The sequence below is a fragment of the Ornithorhynchus anatinus genome, chromosome 8 (assembly GCF_004115215.2).
Source record: "Ornithorhynchus anatinus isolate Pmale09 chromosome 8, mOrnAna1.pri.v4, whole genome shotgun sequence".
Classification (NCBI taxonomy): Eukaryota; Metazoa; Chordata; class Mammalia; order Monotremata; family Ornithorhynchidae; genus Ornithorhynchus; species Ornithorhynchus anatinus.
Window position 1 is genome coordinate 39,683,829 of NC_041735.1, and position 17,480 is coordinate 39,701,308.

The 17,480-nt window shown below is 46.3% G+C and overlaps 1 protein-coding gene and 1 long non-coding RNA gene across 4 annotated transcripts in view; one reads left to right on the top strand and one right to left on the bottom strand.

Moving 5' to 3' along the window:
* Positions 1–7,548, top strand: part of MRPL3 (mitochondrial ribosomal protein L3) — a 45,325-nt gene extending 37,777 nt beyond the window's left edge. The window contains exons 8-11 of one of the 3 annotated variants that reach the window (XR_003761516.2): positions 663–740; positions 1,828–1,905; positions 5,164–5,293; positions 7,013–7,100. Coding sequence is in view for 2 of the 3 variants with exons in the window: in XM_029070655.2 (XP_028926488.1) it covers positions 663–740; positions 1,828–1,905; positions 7,013–7,165 (309 nt within the window). In the remaining variant the exon portion in view is untranslated. Of the gene's footprint in view, positions 1–662; positions 741–1,827; positions 1,906–3,174; positions 3,192–5,163; positions 5,294–7,012 lie in introns of those variants that run through there. The other 2 variants (XM_029070656.2, XM_029070655.2) reach the window with 2 other exon arrangements.
* Positions 2,647–5,170, bottom strand: LOC120638583. The gene is made up of 3 exons (XR_005660309.1): positions 5,088–5,170; positions 3,996–4,096; positions 2,647–3,122 (listed from the first exon to the last, which is right to left on the bottom strand). It is a non-coding gene; the product is annotated as an uncharacterized LOC120638583 (long non-coding RNA).
* Positions 7,549–17,480: the final 9,932 nt, after the last annotated feature.

Genomic DNA, 17,480 nt, shown 5'->3' on the forward strand with positions numbered 1-17,480 from the left:
TGCCGTTTTAGATGTCGTCGCTATCATTAGAAACCAAATTGGGCAGAACCCTTTGAAGTTGCGGGTTATGTGAAACAGAGCCAACGAGGGCTCTGGGCAAACAAGCTTGTTCTGATAACTGAGTCTGTCCTTTAATCACCTTGGCCTAAAGAAAAAATACTAGCATCAAAAGAACAGAGGGACAGGCAAAGAGTACGAATTCACTTAGATTACGTTGCCCTACTATTGATAGATTTTAAAAAAAAACAACAAAAAACCTCTGCAGAATTGCAGGAGAGAGGCCAGGCAGTTTTGTTTCATGCCCAGTGGTGACTTTATCCATTATCGTCTTTTTTCTTTCTCTTTTTTCATTCCTTTAGCCTAAGGGCCACTTCGCTATACGGCGAATCCTTTGGTATTGCCTGGCCCTCTGCTCTGTTTTTCTCATCTTGGTTTCCTCTCGTCTTCCCATGTTTGTATCCCATCTATTTAAATCTAATTTAGAACATAAGCCCCCAGGCAGAAATTGTTTTTAATTCTAGTTTTTCTTACTCAACTCACTGTTGCCGCTTAACAGAGGCAAACTAATACAGTCTTTTTAGTTTGAGATGTTTTTTGCCTGTTCTAGGTGCATTTCTTCAGTATATTTCGCTTCCCTTACTGTCGATTCTGATTTATCGTAGGATATCGCTAGAGTCTGGCCTGGGAAGAAAATGCCCGGGCAAATGGGGAACAGGTACCAGACGGCGTTTGGATTGAAGGTGAGTTTTGAAAGCCGGAGGCCTAGCTATCCTGATGGCTTACTGAAATTGTTAATTTTTCTTTTTCGGGGACTCATTTTCCATAGTTGATACGACTTTGAGAGAAAGCCAAGAAAGGGCTGTCTTATTTAAGGCAGAAGTAGCATTATAGGCAAGAATTATAGGCAGTTCCTAGCTCTCGGCCTGCTGCTTCTTGATACCACCCCGAGGTATAGCGACGGAGGGTCTTTGGGTCGTAGTGCACACCTGCTGGCCTGGGTATCTGGGGCAGGGCTGTTGGGATTTGCGGGGCGGGGGGCTGTGGGGGTGATGAAATGTTCTGTTGTCCTGCCTGTGATCCGTGAATAAACCACTAAATTCAAGTCAGCTGCTTAGAGTCGCTCGCAGCCAGAATGGAGAAGGGAATACCTGCTGGCGAGGGGGGCATCCTATTCCTTTTAGACTCCAAAGTAGCTGCCGCTGCACTCACGGTACTCGTTTGGGTCCGTCTGTTGCTTGGGTTTGAGGTCTGCAGCCCGATCTCAATCTGTAGTCAGGAGGCAAGGGGGAGGGAGGAGGGGGCAGCCTCCTGAACACACTCGAGGGAGAGAGGGTTTTCGGTTCCCCGTGAGGTTCCAGTTTCCTTTTTTTTTTTTTTTTGGTATGCCCCTTCAAAAAAATCCATTCAAAAAGGAAGCTACCTTTTTTTTAATGAAGAGGGTCTGATAGGGTTTTGGTTGATGAGCAAGACCGCCTGAGACGAAGCTGGGAATCATTGCCAACTAATTCGTCCTGTGTAAAGGCATCCTCTCCTCTTAAATTTAAACCAGTGAATCTACCTGAGTATTCATTCAGTGGTATTTATTGAGCATTTACTGTGTGCAGAGCACTGTACTAAGCGTTTGGAATGTACAGTTTGGCAACAGAGACAATCCCTGCCCAACAGCGGGCTCACGGTCTAAAAGGGGGAGACAGACACCAGAACAAAACAAGTAGGCATCGATACCATCCAAATAAATAGAATCATAGATATAGACGCATCATTAATAAAACAGATAAATTGCACACTGTAAAGACATCTCTTCTTACAAGTATATTTTTGCCTTAGGTGTGGAGAATAAACACAAAGCATAACATCATTTATGTCAACGGTTCTGTTCCCGGCCATAAAAGTTGCTTCGTAAAGGTATGTGCAGTTTTTTATTCAGTGGTGTTGCCTGTCGTCGCGCTGATTTAAGGGAGTGGAGGCTCGAACACCTGGGTAAAGTCTTTCTCTAGAAATCTGAAGACTTAGTTAACGGTGTGATCAAGTCCCCTGTGTCACACAGAGGTGACTTAAATTCTCTTCCTTGCTTTGCTTCAAATTTTAATTACGACAAAGTGGAGAAAGGGGAAGAACGGAAGTTATTGGAATGCACCCTCTGCCCCGTCCTCTGTCCAAAATGGCCCCCTTTCCTCACATAGAGGAGCAGGTGTCCACAGCAGCAGTAGCGCCCAGAGATCCAACACCGCTTGCCCAGGGAGAACTTTGGAGATTATCCATTCGGTATATTTAGCCCGATGATTAAGCGAGGTACTCTGGGAGGAATATTGACTCTCGGACCAGTCGGGGACTGCTTAGAACTGCAGTGTAAAACAGCAAATGGCCCCCTAGACTTAATTTTCCCCGCTAAGAGCCTTACTAAGAAGTAATTTTAGGCCCTGGAAGAGTTGGGCTTCATTTTTTTAATGGTATTTGTTAAGTCCTCACAATATGCCGGGCACGATACTAAGTGCTGGGGTAGATACCAAGTTGAACTTAGTCCCTGTCCCACATGGGGCTCACAGCTTTAAGCCCCGTTTTACAGATGAGGTCACTGAGGCCCAGAGAAAGTAAATGGCGGAGCCCGTATTAGGACCCAGGCCTGTGTTCTTTCCACTAGGCCATACTGCTTTTTTAATAATATATATATTTTCATATATACATAGATATTGCAGGCAGGGGACCAACTCTTTATATAGAGCTGAGTAAATGCTCAATAAACACCACTGATTGATTTTTATCTACATATCTACATATAAATACACACGTGAAGCAATCTAGTATTTATTGAGTGCTTAATGTGGGTAAAAAACTGAACTAAGCATGTGGGAGAGCTTGGTACTTTGGGGTTTTGGTAGACATGATCCCTGTCTTCAAGGGAGTTTAACAGTCTTGTGGAAGGCTCCCCAGTACACAGTCCCATGGATCAAACCCCATTTTCCTTTTGACCTCCATTGTATAGAGTGGAGATGTCGTCGTAAGTTTAGTTTTTGTTCTTCCAACAGTCGCATCCTCTGCATTCTTTGCATTTGTTACATTGTCAACCGATGAAAAGCATGCAGATGAGCCTCTTCATGTTTTTCTTTGTAGTTACAATCAGGCTTTTTTTAAAAAAAAAGATTTCAACATTTAAACCAAGTTTCTTTTGCCTAGAAATGCAGGTGAAGGGGGAAAAAAAACGCCAGGGCAGCTGTTGCCTAGGGCTCAGAAGGTTGCCGCGTACATCGAATTCGGGAGGCAGTGTATGTTGTTAAATATATACGCCTAGACACGTGAAGGAAAATGCATTTAAATTAGGTGAGTTTTATCGCTAAATGGGGCATATTTGCTGTGGCCTCTGAAATGTCCTCCTCAGCTAAGCCCTCTCCTAGTTTACGCTTGATATAATGAAGAGAAAGTAAATTAGTGCAGTGAGAGGTATCTGATTGAAGGTGTTTTTTTCCATTGCTATTGCCTGAGCTCCCTGATGAGGTGAAACCTCTGGGGACGACAGCCAGAAGCCCGGTTCTACGCTCTATCGCTGCCGTCTGCTCCCTCAACCTCAGTGGCATCATTTCCGTGTCCGTCCTCGGATGGTTCGGGAGCCCAAGGCGAGACTGTAATTAACACTTAGGAGAGTGCGGCACAACAGAGTCGGCGGGCAAGTTCCCTGCCCAGAAGGAGCTTACAGTCGCTAGGCGATAGTAAGTAACAGTGGCATTTAAGTGCTTTCTGTGAGCCAAGAAAGTGCTGGGGCACATACGAGTTCATCAGGGCTCACGCGGTAAGTCGGAGGGAGAGCCCGAATTGTTTTAAAATGTCTTCTTGAAATCTCATTTCAGCTCTGCTCTTGTGGGATAGCGATCAGGTTTTAGAGTTAACCGAATAGGAGACCTCAGTACGATTGCTGTTTTGCTAAGAAGAACATTGATTTTTAAATTTGTTTTCTGGCAGCCAAGAGCATGGTAATTAGTCATTGAGAAGAAAAATCATACCTCAAGTCCACTATCATAATAGCAAGTGCATCTGTGTGGAGAAAGCCAGGGGATTGAACATCCTTAGCCCAAGTCCGTAAAATGAGATGCCTTTAATTCAGCTTGATAAACGGGGGGAGGGGAGAAGAGGGAGAAATAAGTAAGTTAGTATTTCGGTGGGAAGCAAAGCTCAGAATTTTATTTACAGCTCAGATAGGAATCACTGGTGGAAAATTGCATCAAATTTTTCAGCCCACACAGGATTTTTCAAATCTTCTACATTGTTTCCTCAGCTGTCTCACTGAAGTTTCCTTCCCCTCTATGGGTCGTTTTTCTTTTCTGGGTCAGCTGCACTATCAGGAGACTGCCCGAATACCGGCGTGTCCATCATCAACTCTGAGCAGAGAGTCAGAGGAGGCCACCAGGCAGATAATTGTCGCGAAGTAGTCGGCTCCCTTCTCATCACCACGTGTAATTTTTGAATCCTCCGTCCTAAAAACCCAACAGTGACGGTGCCCCCTTGGCAGAGTACTAGGAGGGGATAGCCCGAACTAACCCGCACGATCCCTTATGTCACTCTGACTCTAGTATTGGACAAGTGACCCCCGCAGCCTGTCAACCCAGCTGTGCTGTTAATAAGAACTCGCATCTGCAGTGACCCCCAAAGCAAACTTCATAGTAGAAATATATCACTTTTAGAAGAGTGTCGAGAAACGGATGATAAATACAAAAAAGCCCCTTTCAGGAAGGAGGTGTTTTCCCCCTTTTGTTGCCCCCTTGATCAGGTAAAGCTGTCAATCGTGGTTCCGTTCATTTTTGTATAAGGTTTTGTAGTTCTACAAAGAACTGAACATTTAAGTGTTTGCGGGTGAGGGTCAACTCGCTTTGGTTCGGGAATATTTTCGATCCAGTTTTAGCTTTGTTGAAAGAGCTTTGCGCAACTTGGTAAGCACAGAAGGGAGCAAGACTGGGAGTGTTTTCTCCCAGGGACACACATTGAATGCAAGGTGGGTGAAAGGCAACAGCAAAACAACTTGGGTGGTGAAGGGGAGAGAATATAAAACTCTGATTGCCCCAGCACAGTAGTAATTCCTTAGGCTAAAAATAACACACCTGTTTTGATGAAAATTTCTTAGTACCTGGTGGCATTTTCTTTCCAGATTTGACCGGTTCTCATCTTATTCTTTAGCTTCCGAGGAGAGTTGTATTTAGGAACCAGACATCTGGAGAAAAGTGTTAAGAGCATTCAAGGGATGATCACTTCGAGCCCCAAAACATCCCAGATACCCCACAAAGTGTAGAGCTTCCCGTGAAGGAAAGTGAGTTTATCCCCTTAGTATTTTTGTGGATGGAATACAGTTAATACAGTTTATTTTCTCCAGTGTTGCTAACTTTGTAATTTCACGAACAATTTTAATGAGAGTGTAAATATAGATCTGTTTTGCTGTCATTCCCGGCAGCTGTGCACTTATTTCAACTAAATTATTCATTTTCTTATTGCCAAAATGACTGTGCCTTATTTTGCTGTGTATGTGTATAATTACATGTAATTTAAAAAAAATATATTCCTCTGAATGAGTTAGGGAATGAGTCAGATGCTAAAGAGGAATGGGGAATTTTCCCCTAAATAAAGCAAACCAATTTGGGGCCGTACCAATAATTCGCTACGCCTTCATTCTATGAATTATCGAGTAGCTTGGATAGTTCTTGAATGTGCTAAGGCTATTCAAAGTTCCCATATAATGACATTTATATACACGATACTGGAAGATCTAGTCTACCCTCTGATTTGAAATCAAATCCTAATCATAGGAAACAAATTTGAGAGGGGAAAGTGTAGTTTTCAAATGTAGGATCAATTGAATCTATTTTTAATCTGGGGATACGGGCCTGTTTCTTGAAGGGGATATCTCAGACCGCCTTTCAGTTGGCTTCTGGGGGAAAAAGAGTCCCTTCGTTTAACAAAAGCACAGCAAGATGTCTGCCTTGGGAAGTAGCCGATAGAGTGGGGCGGGGAGGAGCTTTATATTTGTGGAGAAGTGTTGAAACGACGAAGAGAGAGATGAGGAGAGCGACCCTGGTCAGCGCAGGGTCATCATTTCTGAGTGTGGAAGAGATTCCTACATGCAGCATGTTTAAAGGACCCCCTTCTCCACACCCCTCCAAGCTGAGGCATTTGTTCCTCAACTTCCAGGGTTCCTGCACCTGGCTGCCCATTGCCTCCTCGGAAAGGGCTGGGATGGAGACCGGAGAAGAGAGGAATGAAAGTTGAGAAGCAGTGTGGCTCAGTGGATAGAGCACAGGCTTGGGAGTCAGAAGGACCAGGGTTCTAATCCCATCTCCGCCACATGTCCGCTGTGTGACTTGGGGCAACTCAGTTAACTTCCCTGTGCCTCAGTTACCTCATCTGTAAAAAATGGGAATGTGTGAGCCCCAGTGCGTAGAAAAGTGCCTGACACATACTAAGAGCTTAATAAGCACCGTAATAATTATGATGATTATTATTGTCGTGGGAAAAGATGATGAAAAATTCTAAGCTGTAAAGGTTGTTGCAGAAATGTTAATGTACCAGCATGGCTTAGTGGGTAGAGCACAGACCTGGGGTTTAATCCCAGTTCCACCACTTGTCTGCTACGTGACCTTCGGCAAAGCACTTAACTTCCCTGAGCCTCGGTTACCTCATCTGTAAAAATGAGGATTAAGACTGTGAGTCTCACATGGGACATAGACTGTGTCCAAGCTATCTTGTATCTCCCCCAGCGCTTAGTACGGTGCCTAGCAAACGGTAAGCACTTTACAGATACCATTAAAAAAAAATACCGTAGCCTTTCATGGAGTCTATTTTTAGGACACTCTACCCAAGAGCTAAAGATGAGAGCCAGGGGAGAGGAGGCTGCTTTTCAATGATGGACTCAAGGTCGGAGGTGGGGAAGAAAGAAGGACATTGGCCAATCACCACCTTTTACTCCATTCGGAGTTCAGCTTTTGTTACCCTACAAATCCAGGCCAGTGATTGTATTCATTTCCTTCCTTCCTAGATCAGGGATACCAAGCTACCGACATACAGAGACAAGCTTAAACATCTGCCATTCCCTACCTATTTTCCCGATGGCGACGAAGAGGAACTTCCAGAGGACCTGTTCGACGAAGACATAATTGAGCCCGGTGATCCATCTCTCACGTTTGCCTAATGGTTCGCTCTCGGGTATTTCCAGGGACTCTATAATAAAGGAACAAGGATAAGCCGGGAGCTCCGCATTCTCCTTTAGCGATGATCTAAGCTACCCACCAGGACCGTCTTCATCTGGGATCCAGATTTTCGGTTTTAGATCATCGGACTAAGTGGAGCTGTTTTCGGCAGGTTAAATGAAAACGATTTGCAGGCTAACTGTACATTTTTTTCAGCTTCAGCTGTCTCAATCCCAAAGACTGAGTTCATTTAAAGTGTTTTTGTAAGTAAATGCCATTTGATTAATTTGAATTCCTTCCTACATTGTTTTTCCTCCCCTAAACGAGAGATTAGCCCAAAATAGCTTTTAAAAAATAAAGGATTTTCTTGCCAAAATTTCCTGAAACATTTACTTACTCTGTCTTCCACGTGACCTCCTTCACGCATTGTTTTGGGCCCAAAGGAGACAAGCGAGAGCTCTTTCTCTGCACGCGGAAGGTAGGCCAGCCAGAGGGAAAGATCAGAGTATTTCCTGCGTTCTACTCTGCTCGGGCATAAGGAGATAGATGGTCCAGAGAGGTAAGAGTAATAAGACTACTTATTTTTCTATGATGCACAAAGTAATGTACTAAGCTCTGGGAGCAAGTCCACAGATGACAATCAGACACCGCCTCTGGCCTTCAGTGGGACTCACAGTCTAAGAATAAGAAGGGAGGAGTTAGAGAAACCCACAAGGAAAGGTACAGCAAAAGCATTCCAAGCGCTTAGTACAGTGCTCTGCACATAGTAAGCGCTCAATAATACTACTGAATGAAAAGCAAACAAAAAAAACAACAAGGATAAGAGTAAATATCGTGAGAGCTGTAGCACCAATTTCATGGGAGGAAGGCAAACTAAGTTTGGCATTCTGGACCTCCACACACAGAAGCAGAAAGACAAGAGAAGCACTTGTATATTACAAATGATCCTTAACATCCATTTCTAAGTATCCGGTGTACTGCTCTTGTTTATGTGTAGAACTGACGGAAAGGATCCAGACTCTTGTGCCACGTTTTCCGATTCTGTGATCTTTTCTAAGAATGCAACCTCTGTGTTTAGATGTTTTATGGCCACCTCTGGATCCCTCCTCTCCAGCTCCTCATTTCATCCACGACAGGAAAACTGCGTAGCCCTGCCATCCACTCTGTGGGGATGGGGTGAAACTGGGTTCCAGTCCTGGCTCTGCAAGTAGGGGAACGTGTGGGAAAGGCAGCAGTTAACACGGTGGCAAAGATCGGAGTGGGCAGCTGGGATGTGTGCCGCACTCTCGCCCGCATACTCACCCAAGAGAGTAGGCAGCCGCACGGACCACCGCCACCCTAATCGCTTCCTCCAGCCACGGTCCTGAGTACGGAGACTCATCGGCAGGGACCCGCCCCCCGCCCCATCATCGGGTCAGGTGTTGGTTTAAAAACGGGTTCCTCATTATCAGATTCAAACTATTATGGGATCTGTCCGTAAGGCGTGCTGTGGTAAGGAAATTGATACTGTGTGACTTCTAAGCAAGCGGTACAGATCTCAAGTATCTCAATCTATGCATGCTTTTGCAGATTCACGCAAGTGCTTACGAGGTGCCCCACACCGCACCTGGCACTGTGCAGATACAAGATTGACGGATCACAGGCAGGCTCTGTTCCCCGGGGGCCGCTCAGAGTCTGAGGGGAAAAGAGAACAGATCTCTGATTCCTAATTTTAAGGTGAGGAAACTGGGGCATAAAGAAGCAAAGTGACTTGCCAAGGGTCACACGGCAGGCAACCCCGTTCTCCAGACTCCCAGCCCCAGGCGTGTGCTCTTTCTACTAGGCAACACTGCTTCTCAGTACTAGCAGATTTCAAGTTAAATATTGCACAGGCGTAAAGATCACTGGATTTTTACACCTGGGACTTTGAGTATCATCTTTTGAGTGCCCCTATTTAACTACAAAACCAGTCTTCGAACACAGAAATTTTACTTAGTTATTGCAGCATATTCACTTTTGCAGGCTTGAGAAGGAGACCTCTAATTGTCCCACAAACTCCATATGCTCCTACGTTTCTTCCCCTTCCCGTTATCTCCTCGCTCGGGCGTCTAAAATTTGGGAGGAAGAGAATACATGTACGTGTAAGGGCAATCCAGTGACTTTGGGGGTCAGAAACCTTCTTGGCAGCTGAACTTTGAAGAAGGGAGGGAATTTTAGGCAGGGAGTGTAGCGTGAGCCCAGAGGCGGGAAAGTTCACAGCAAAGCCCAGTACCAAGAAGGTGAGCTCTGGAGCATCGTGAATGACAGCTGAAGTGTAACAGGTCAAGAGAGTTGACATGGGAGATGGAGAAAGCTGATGGGCCGCCGCGATGCTTGACCATGCTCATTTATCACCTTGGTTTCTTATCTGTCCACTAGAATCAAAATACAGGGCGGGATATTCTGAGCCTGCTTTGCCATTTTTAAAGTACTCATTCTAGGCCTTTTCCTAGGACTGCTCCTCCTACATGTTTGTTTTTTCTGAATCCTATCTCCCCTCTCTAGATTCTTTTTCTCTGTTCTCCTCTCCTCATTATGCCAATTTTCTCCGTTAGGATTTGTTTTTCTTTTTTTTTTTTTTTTTTACCAAGGAATAAAACCAAAACACTGTATGCAGTATAGTGGGTACCGGGTCCATGCAAACCCATCCTATTTAAGGGAGGGGCCCAGACATAAAGTACAGGCCCTTGTTCTTCAGGAGATGATGTACTTTTTGTTATCTTGGGACACTTCAAATATCTGCTAAATCATTTTATTAAATCAAGATACTATTCCCTACCAACTAATTTGCAGGTTTTGAAAATAACTGGAGAACTTAGTGACTTGCAGAGAATCCTCAAAGCTCACCACTGCTGCTCCTCGGCAGAATGAAAGCGGGAGCAGGACTGGCTAAAATCCGGGAATCGCTTTTGCCAGGAGAGGTAAAGGAAAGGCTCATTCCGTAGTCTATGGTTCTTTTTCCTAGAGACAGTGTTAAAGGGCAAAAGCTACTGTGACATTAATGGTGGCTATCAACTACAAGGAAATATATACTGCTATCCTGGCTGCCCTCAACTGAGATGTAACGCCCCTTTCCACAGACTGATCTACATTTTATGGCACTAGGTCCATTTGCCACCTATAATTCAGTATTCAGCAGCCAGTAGGTAAGACAGATGGCTCAAACCCTCCCTGGTGACTCCACCTCCCTGGCAGGCACAGGAAAAGGGGAGTTAAGTAGAGGATTTTTTTTTAAAAATGGTATGTAAGTGGAGTTTAGTGGAAAGAGCACAAACCTGGGAACCTAGAGACCTGAACTCTAATCCCGGCTCTGCCACTTACCTGCTGTGTGACCTTGGCCAAGTCACTTCTTTGTGTTTCAGTTCCTTTGTAAAATGGGGGCTAAATTCCTGTTCTCCCTACCCCTTAGACTGTCCGATCTGACGGCACTGCATCTACCCCAGCGCTTTGCACAGTGCCTGGAACACGGTGTGTGCTAAACAAATACCGCATATAGTATCATTCAGAGTTACACCCGCTGGGTCATCGCAAAATGATGTTAAATACCTTCATTACGCAGGGCTTTCACCGAAGATGGCAAAAAGACGCGCTCCCTTTTTCAATCAAGCTGTGGGGCCAGTAAACGTGGTCTTTTATCTGAAATAACCAGAGAAGATATCATTGGCTAGATGCTTTTCGTATTGGTTCCGAAGCAAACCGAGTGATTCTGGAATTGTAAATTGTAAGTGAATTGTAAAGATATAATTTTCCCAGTTACTGATGCTAAATATGCTCTATGATCCTGTAGCTCTTAAACACCTATCAAGAGTCTTCAAGGGTCCTTCCTTCCCACAGAACTGCTTCCCCTGCTTCAAGATAACTGAAGCAGGTGGTCGTGAGAACCGGAAAGGTCCAGGATTTACTCACTCTAAGAGTGTGTTACTCCACAAAAGCTGGGACCACCAATAATTTTGAGAAGCAGCGTGGCTCAGTGGAAAGAGCCCAGGCTTGGGAGTCAGAGGTCATGGGTTCTAATCCCTGCTCTGCCGCTTGTCAGCTGTGTCACATTGGGCAAGTCACTTAACTTCTCTGTCCCTCAGTTACCTCTTCTGTAAAACAGGGATGAAGACTGTCAGACTTACGTGGGACAACCTGATGACCTTGTATCTACCCCAACGCTTAGAACAGTGCTTGGCACATAGCGCTTAACAAATACCAACATTATTATTATTATTATAAAGAAACTGCAAACTAAACAAACATGGGATAGGTGAAATATTGACTTTCATCCTACATGCTGCCTTGTTGGGAGAATTTTAGACTTTGGATGTTTACATCCTTTCAGTTCAGCTTTCTCGATTGCTGGCTCCAAAAAAATAACCCAGAGCTCCCATTCAGGTCATTCAAAAGCAATGTCGCCCCAGTGGCGAGAATGACATCTCCCTGAACAGGAATTTCTTCTAAACTGTAAAACAGCAGAGAGAATGACACAGACAAGGACAGGAAGGGAGTAGAAAGGCTGGAGTGCGGGCTCTTGGGGACCTCGGAGGTGAGGTTTGGGATGTGCAGAGGAAGGCAAATGGACCTGGACTGAACAACTAAATTTTAATTCTGGGATGAGTGAGCCGTCCGCAGTCACAAACAAGCAGGTAAATCAGCCACACTGGTGTTCTCAGAGAGCCAAACCCGGCCCCGCCTTCTGCCCACCTGGGAAGAGAAAACTTCCTGACAGAGTAAAATGATTTTGTCAGCGAAAGAGAGCTGTGAGAGTGTGAGTGTGAGAGAAATAGGGCACGCGAAAGAATCCAGAAGTGTTTTTTAAAACTAGAGATGTCCAGGCCCCAGATTTCTGGATTCTTTAGCATTCACTGCAACCAAGTCTCCTTATCCATTTTCAATGTTTTCTTCTTAATAGTGATTTATGCCAGAAGTTGTTTAACCTAGAGCAAAAATGCTTAAGGGTGAACTGCTGTCTTTAAGCATACGATGGGAGTCCAGAGGAAGGATGTTACTCATGTCCACTGAGGGTCGAATGAGAGAAAGCGAGCTTAGGGTAAAGCAGGAGCAGTTGCAAGTAGTTTAAGGAAAGAGACGCTCCTCATTTTGGAAGGCAGATGAGCCGTTGAGGTCACTCCCAACACTATGATGCCATTCTAAGTTTGATGCTTTCGACTCGCTAATCGGGCCACTTGCGGCTCCCTCGGTACCCACCAATTCAGGGGTCCCCGGGGGAAACGTGCACAGAGGAGAAGGAGAAAAATAGGAGGAAGGGAGAGAGCCGGGCCTTGGAAAAGCCACCCGGGGCCAGGGACCCTGAGAGGCAAGTGATGGTTTTGCCTTGAGGTCAGTTGTTAGTCCCTGCGAATGACTGGTAACCTCTCCAAGCCACTGCATCCTGTTTCTCTTCTAGCCGACGCATCACTTCATACTAATCTCAGTGATGGAGTGGGATGGATTGAGATGGGTAAGGCAATAAAGGGGGGAAGATTTCTGATCCTAATTAGAGGAGAGGGGGCTGATGGGTCAGTTTCCTCTGTATAAAGGCTCAGACTCTGCACTGCACCTAAATACAGAAATGTCTTATTTTCTACCTAATGGAGGGAAGCAACTCGATTTCCCCTTCAAAGTCATCCTGCTCTAACGCTTTGCTATTGTTTCTCTCACTTTTTAGCAGTGTGGGGTACTGCCACTAGAGTCAGGACCTCTTTAATTTTTCATCCTATTCATTAAAATGTAACAAGTCTAAATGCCAAAATCCTGCTCTGACTTCACCAATTAGGGGAGGAACTGAGACTACTATTCTTTGTGGCCCCACTCAAAAGGAATAACAGGGTGGGATTAAAGGATGCCATTTCTTTCTGGCGGTGGGCCCCCCCCATCACTCATTTCATTATCCTGCTCTCAGGCACACCTTCAAACCCTGGCAATATACCCCGTCACTCAGGGGTTTCCTCCCTTTATGAATACTGAGAGGTCTGGTCCCAGTCAGACGGGGAAGATTAATCCAAACAAATGCAATCCTTAGCCTAGAGAGAGCCAATGATTTAAATCTGGCTACATTGCTTAGTTCAGAAAAGGCAAGGGAGCTTTAGAGGCAGGGATTTAGGCTGGCCTGCCGGGTGAGGGGGGAATCCTTCAGCCCTCTGGGAAATCCAGACTTTTGAATCCCAGAATTCTGTGGGACCAAAACTCAACCTCCCCTGGACTTGCGCCAACCTGAACAAAGCAGGGTAAGCATCTAAAGTGACCAACAGTAACCGAGGGTCGGAAACAGGAGGGTGACGAGCTTACCGGGGAGAATTCTGCGTCTGGGGCGGAGCTCTGCTCTTCTCAAATTGTCCAAGACCATTCAGGATTGTCCCAGCTGGACCGTGACAACTGGTCACCATACGGATGGATGGTTCCTCCTGGAAACACGAGCTACGGAAATAAGACAGACCTACAACTGAACCCACATGGAGCCTGCTCCTTTCTTTTTCACCTCGTGCTACCACTGTGAGTTTTGGATAGAATGCTGTAAAGGAATTAAAGCCAGTCAGTAGCATTTACTGAACACCTACTGTGTTGCGTGAAACACTGAATGAAGCGCCCGAGAGACTATTAAAGAATTAGTATACCGGATTCCTGCTCTCAAGGAATTTACAATCTAGAGGGGCATTAGGGAACATGCGCTTTCCTTCACATGGAGTTGCTTGGGAATGTAATCCCCATGTTACGTGAGAAGTGAAAATAAATAAATTGAAAAAGGAAAACGGAAAGGGGTGAGAACAAACACTCTACACTCAAATCCCCTCCTTCATTTGACTGCAACCTTTCTGTTCCTTCCCACCCATCCTCTCTGCCCGCCTTGTTTTAGGCCCATGACACAGTCCTCTAGTGATGAAACCAGCAAGGAACACAGAGGCCCAAACTCAGTACCACCTTAAATCCGATGAGTTAAACAGCACCTAATTCCAGTCCAAAGGTCCAGAAAGTCTCCATCTTCACGACCACAGCTAGGCCAAGCAAGTAGAGAGGTTCCAAGGCCCAAAGTCAGCTGTGTGACTTGGGGCAAGTTGCTTAACTTCTTTGTGCCTCAGTGACCTCAGCTGTAAAATGGGGATTGAGACTGTGAGCCTCACGTGGGACAACCTGATTATCCTGTATCTACCCCAGTGCTTAGAACAGTATTTGGCACATAGTAAGCGCTTAATAAATACCAACATTACTATTATTACTACAATACCATTAACAAATACAACAAATACCATTAAAAACAAAAAAAACCCACTTGGTAGACATGTTCCCTGCCCACAACGAGCTTATTAAAATCCCACCCCTTCCAACAAACCTTCCCAGGCTAATTCCGAGTAGCCTGAATAGCATCATCAAAGCAGCCTCCTACAGCCCTTGTGACTACGACAGAGCGGTCGATGTATTTAGTCTGATTCCACTGCCGTAAGTTTCCCCATTACAACACAATGATGCCGATGCACTGAACTTGGGAGCTGCTTAAATGGTACTGCTGCTTTGGGAGACGGCAACTGCAGGAAAACATTACAGTCTGAGCAGTAACGTTTAAGGGGCCTCCCTCCTCCTCGGCCTCACCAGCGAACCTTATTCAGGGCCTGCTGGAGAGCACAAAATATCCAACTGCAGCGAAGTGGGGTTGGGAAGGGGCCACATTGAGGGCTGTTGCTTTCTGCCCCCGGGGCAGGGCTGCACTGGAGACCCCAGGCTCCCCAAGGGATGAATACAAAACGATCTGGCCTCCCCCTCAGGGCCACAGGTCATCACGGCAGCATCCTCGGCCCCTACGAACCGGGGGAGTACAGAATCGGTTTGACTTCTCTTTTTGTGTCGCTGCCTGGAAAAGGTACCAATCTCACATGACCGGCGGGTAGTTCCGAAAGTCCTCCCTGCCCTGACGAGCCCCAGACTGTGAAGCTGAACTCCTAGAGACCTCCTGCCCACCCCGGGCAGCCTCCACCCCGGCCCGGCCTTTGCCGGGCCATGCCTTTCACCCATCCGGTGAGCACCGCTGAATGCTGGGCAGAAGCCGGGGAACGCAGAATGCAATGCGTGCCTAGCCACCTCCTCACCGGGCCTCTGGGCACAAAAAAAGCCTCAGGTGCCCGGTAGAACGCTTTCTCCCGCTTCTCCGAACGGCAAGGGTTCGCGATGATGAGCTAAGTTCAATCCGTCGGCCGCTGGCGACACACGAAGGTGAACGTACGGAAACTCAAGTCCCTCCACCCTTCTCCTCCTTCCTGACTCTCTCTCTCCGCTCCCCTTTCGACAGCCCCGCACGCAAGCGAGAAGGAATTTAAAGGAAGCTCGATTTCCCAGCCTATGGACTGAATGACAAGGTCAAAGCTAAGCCGCTTGTGTGTGTCTGGGGGTGTGAGACTAGAGAGAATGACCCGCAGAGCCCAGAACGCTTCTCACTTGTCCCGGATCGGGAGATGATATGACAAGCTTTCAAGCATCTTCTATTTACAGTTCAGTGAAATTGCTCCACTTGGCAAAGCTGTCTGTCTCCCTGAAAGGGAAAGAAAGGAAAACAAGGACAGCGCTTCCACTTCGGGATGGAAGTCAGCAGGGCTGGTCAGCACCGACTGCGTATCCTCGGGCTTGTCAAGCCCATCGTGTGAAGTGGAGTGAAGTCCAGATGGCTTGTTTTGACATGAACACGGGTCCTGTTCCCATCCAGAATGACCACACGCCGATAACCTCTGTGAGAGAACTAATCCGAAACCTCAGTCCCCGGGAAAGGGCCCGGTCTTATCAATCCATCGATGGCATTTATTGAGCGCTTACTGAATGCGTAGTCCTGTAGTAAGCATTTGAGAAATTACACTTCAGAGCTGACCCAATCCCTGTCTACCAGGAGCTTGCAGAACAGAGGCCTCTTATGCCCACGCTGAGCACTTAAACATGCTATCCAATTATCCACTCGAAATCTTCCTTTGACTACGTATTTTCATGCCTCTCTCTCCCTTGTTAGAGTGCAAGCTGGTGAGCGGGGACTGAGTCACGGGCTTGTTTTGTACTTTCCAAACATTTCAGTGCAGTGCACTGCCCCCAGTCAGTGATCAATAAATAGTATTAGAGAAGCAGCGTGGCTCAGTGGAAAGAGCCCGGGCTCGGGAGTCAGAGATGGTGCGTTCGAATCCCGGCTCCGCCACTTGTCCGCTGGGTGACTTTGGCAAGTCACAACTTCTCGGTGCCTCAGTGACCTCATCTGTAAAAGGGGGACTAAGACTGTGAGCCCCACGTGGGACACCCTGATGACCTTGTGTCTACCCCTGTGCTTAGAACGGTGCATAATTAATATTATTATTATCATTATTATTATTATTGCTACGACTAATACCTCAAAGGACTGCTCTGATTGAGCCCCTAAATTTCTCAGCTACTGTTCAAGAGAAGCCTCCAGAGCTCCATGGCCCTGCTCTCTGAAGCAGGTCCCGATGCTAGACTCTTGGGAAGAGGTTTCTTTTTTTCTTAAAAAATTGGTATTTATTAAGTGCTTACTATGTGCCATGCATTATACTAAGTCCTGGGGTAGATCCAACTTAACGGGTTGGATACAGTCCATGTCCCACATGGGGCTCACGGCATTAATCCCCAGTTTACAGATGAGGTAACTGAGGCACAGAGAAGTGAAGTGATTTGCCCAAGGTCTACAACTTGCCCAAGGTGGAGCAAGAATTCAAACCCAGGTCCTTCTGACTCCTAGGCCTGTGCTCTAGCCACTGGGCCACGCTGCTTAAAGAACTGGTTCCACAAAGACAAAGGGAAGAAATAGAAAACAGGATTTGGGGGCCCAAATCGATCCTTGCAAGTAGGACTAAATGTCCTTTCAAAACGTCCTTAAGGTTACACCGCAAGGGAAAATGTAGTCTTGGATCTGCAAGACCTCGTGAACCCTGAAGCCTCAAGAGAAGCAGCGTGGCTCAGTGGAAAGAGCACGGGCTTTGGAGTCAGAGGTCATGAGTTCAAATCCCAGCTCCGCCACTTGTCAGCTGTGTGACTGTGGGCAAGTCACTTAACTTCTCTGTTCCTCAGTTACCTCATCTGTAAAATGGGGATTAAGACTGTGAGCCCCACGTGGGACCACCTGATTCCCCTGTGTCTACCCCAGCGCTTAGAACAGTGCTCGGCACATAGTGAGCGCATAACAAATACCAATTACTACTACTACTACTAAGTCCTGGGGATGGAGCCTCTCAATCAATCAATCACATTTATTGAGCACTTATTATGAACTTTTCTCCCAGACACCCCACTTATCCCAGCCTCCTCACTTAATTTCGCCGTGGGAGACTGGCTTCCGTT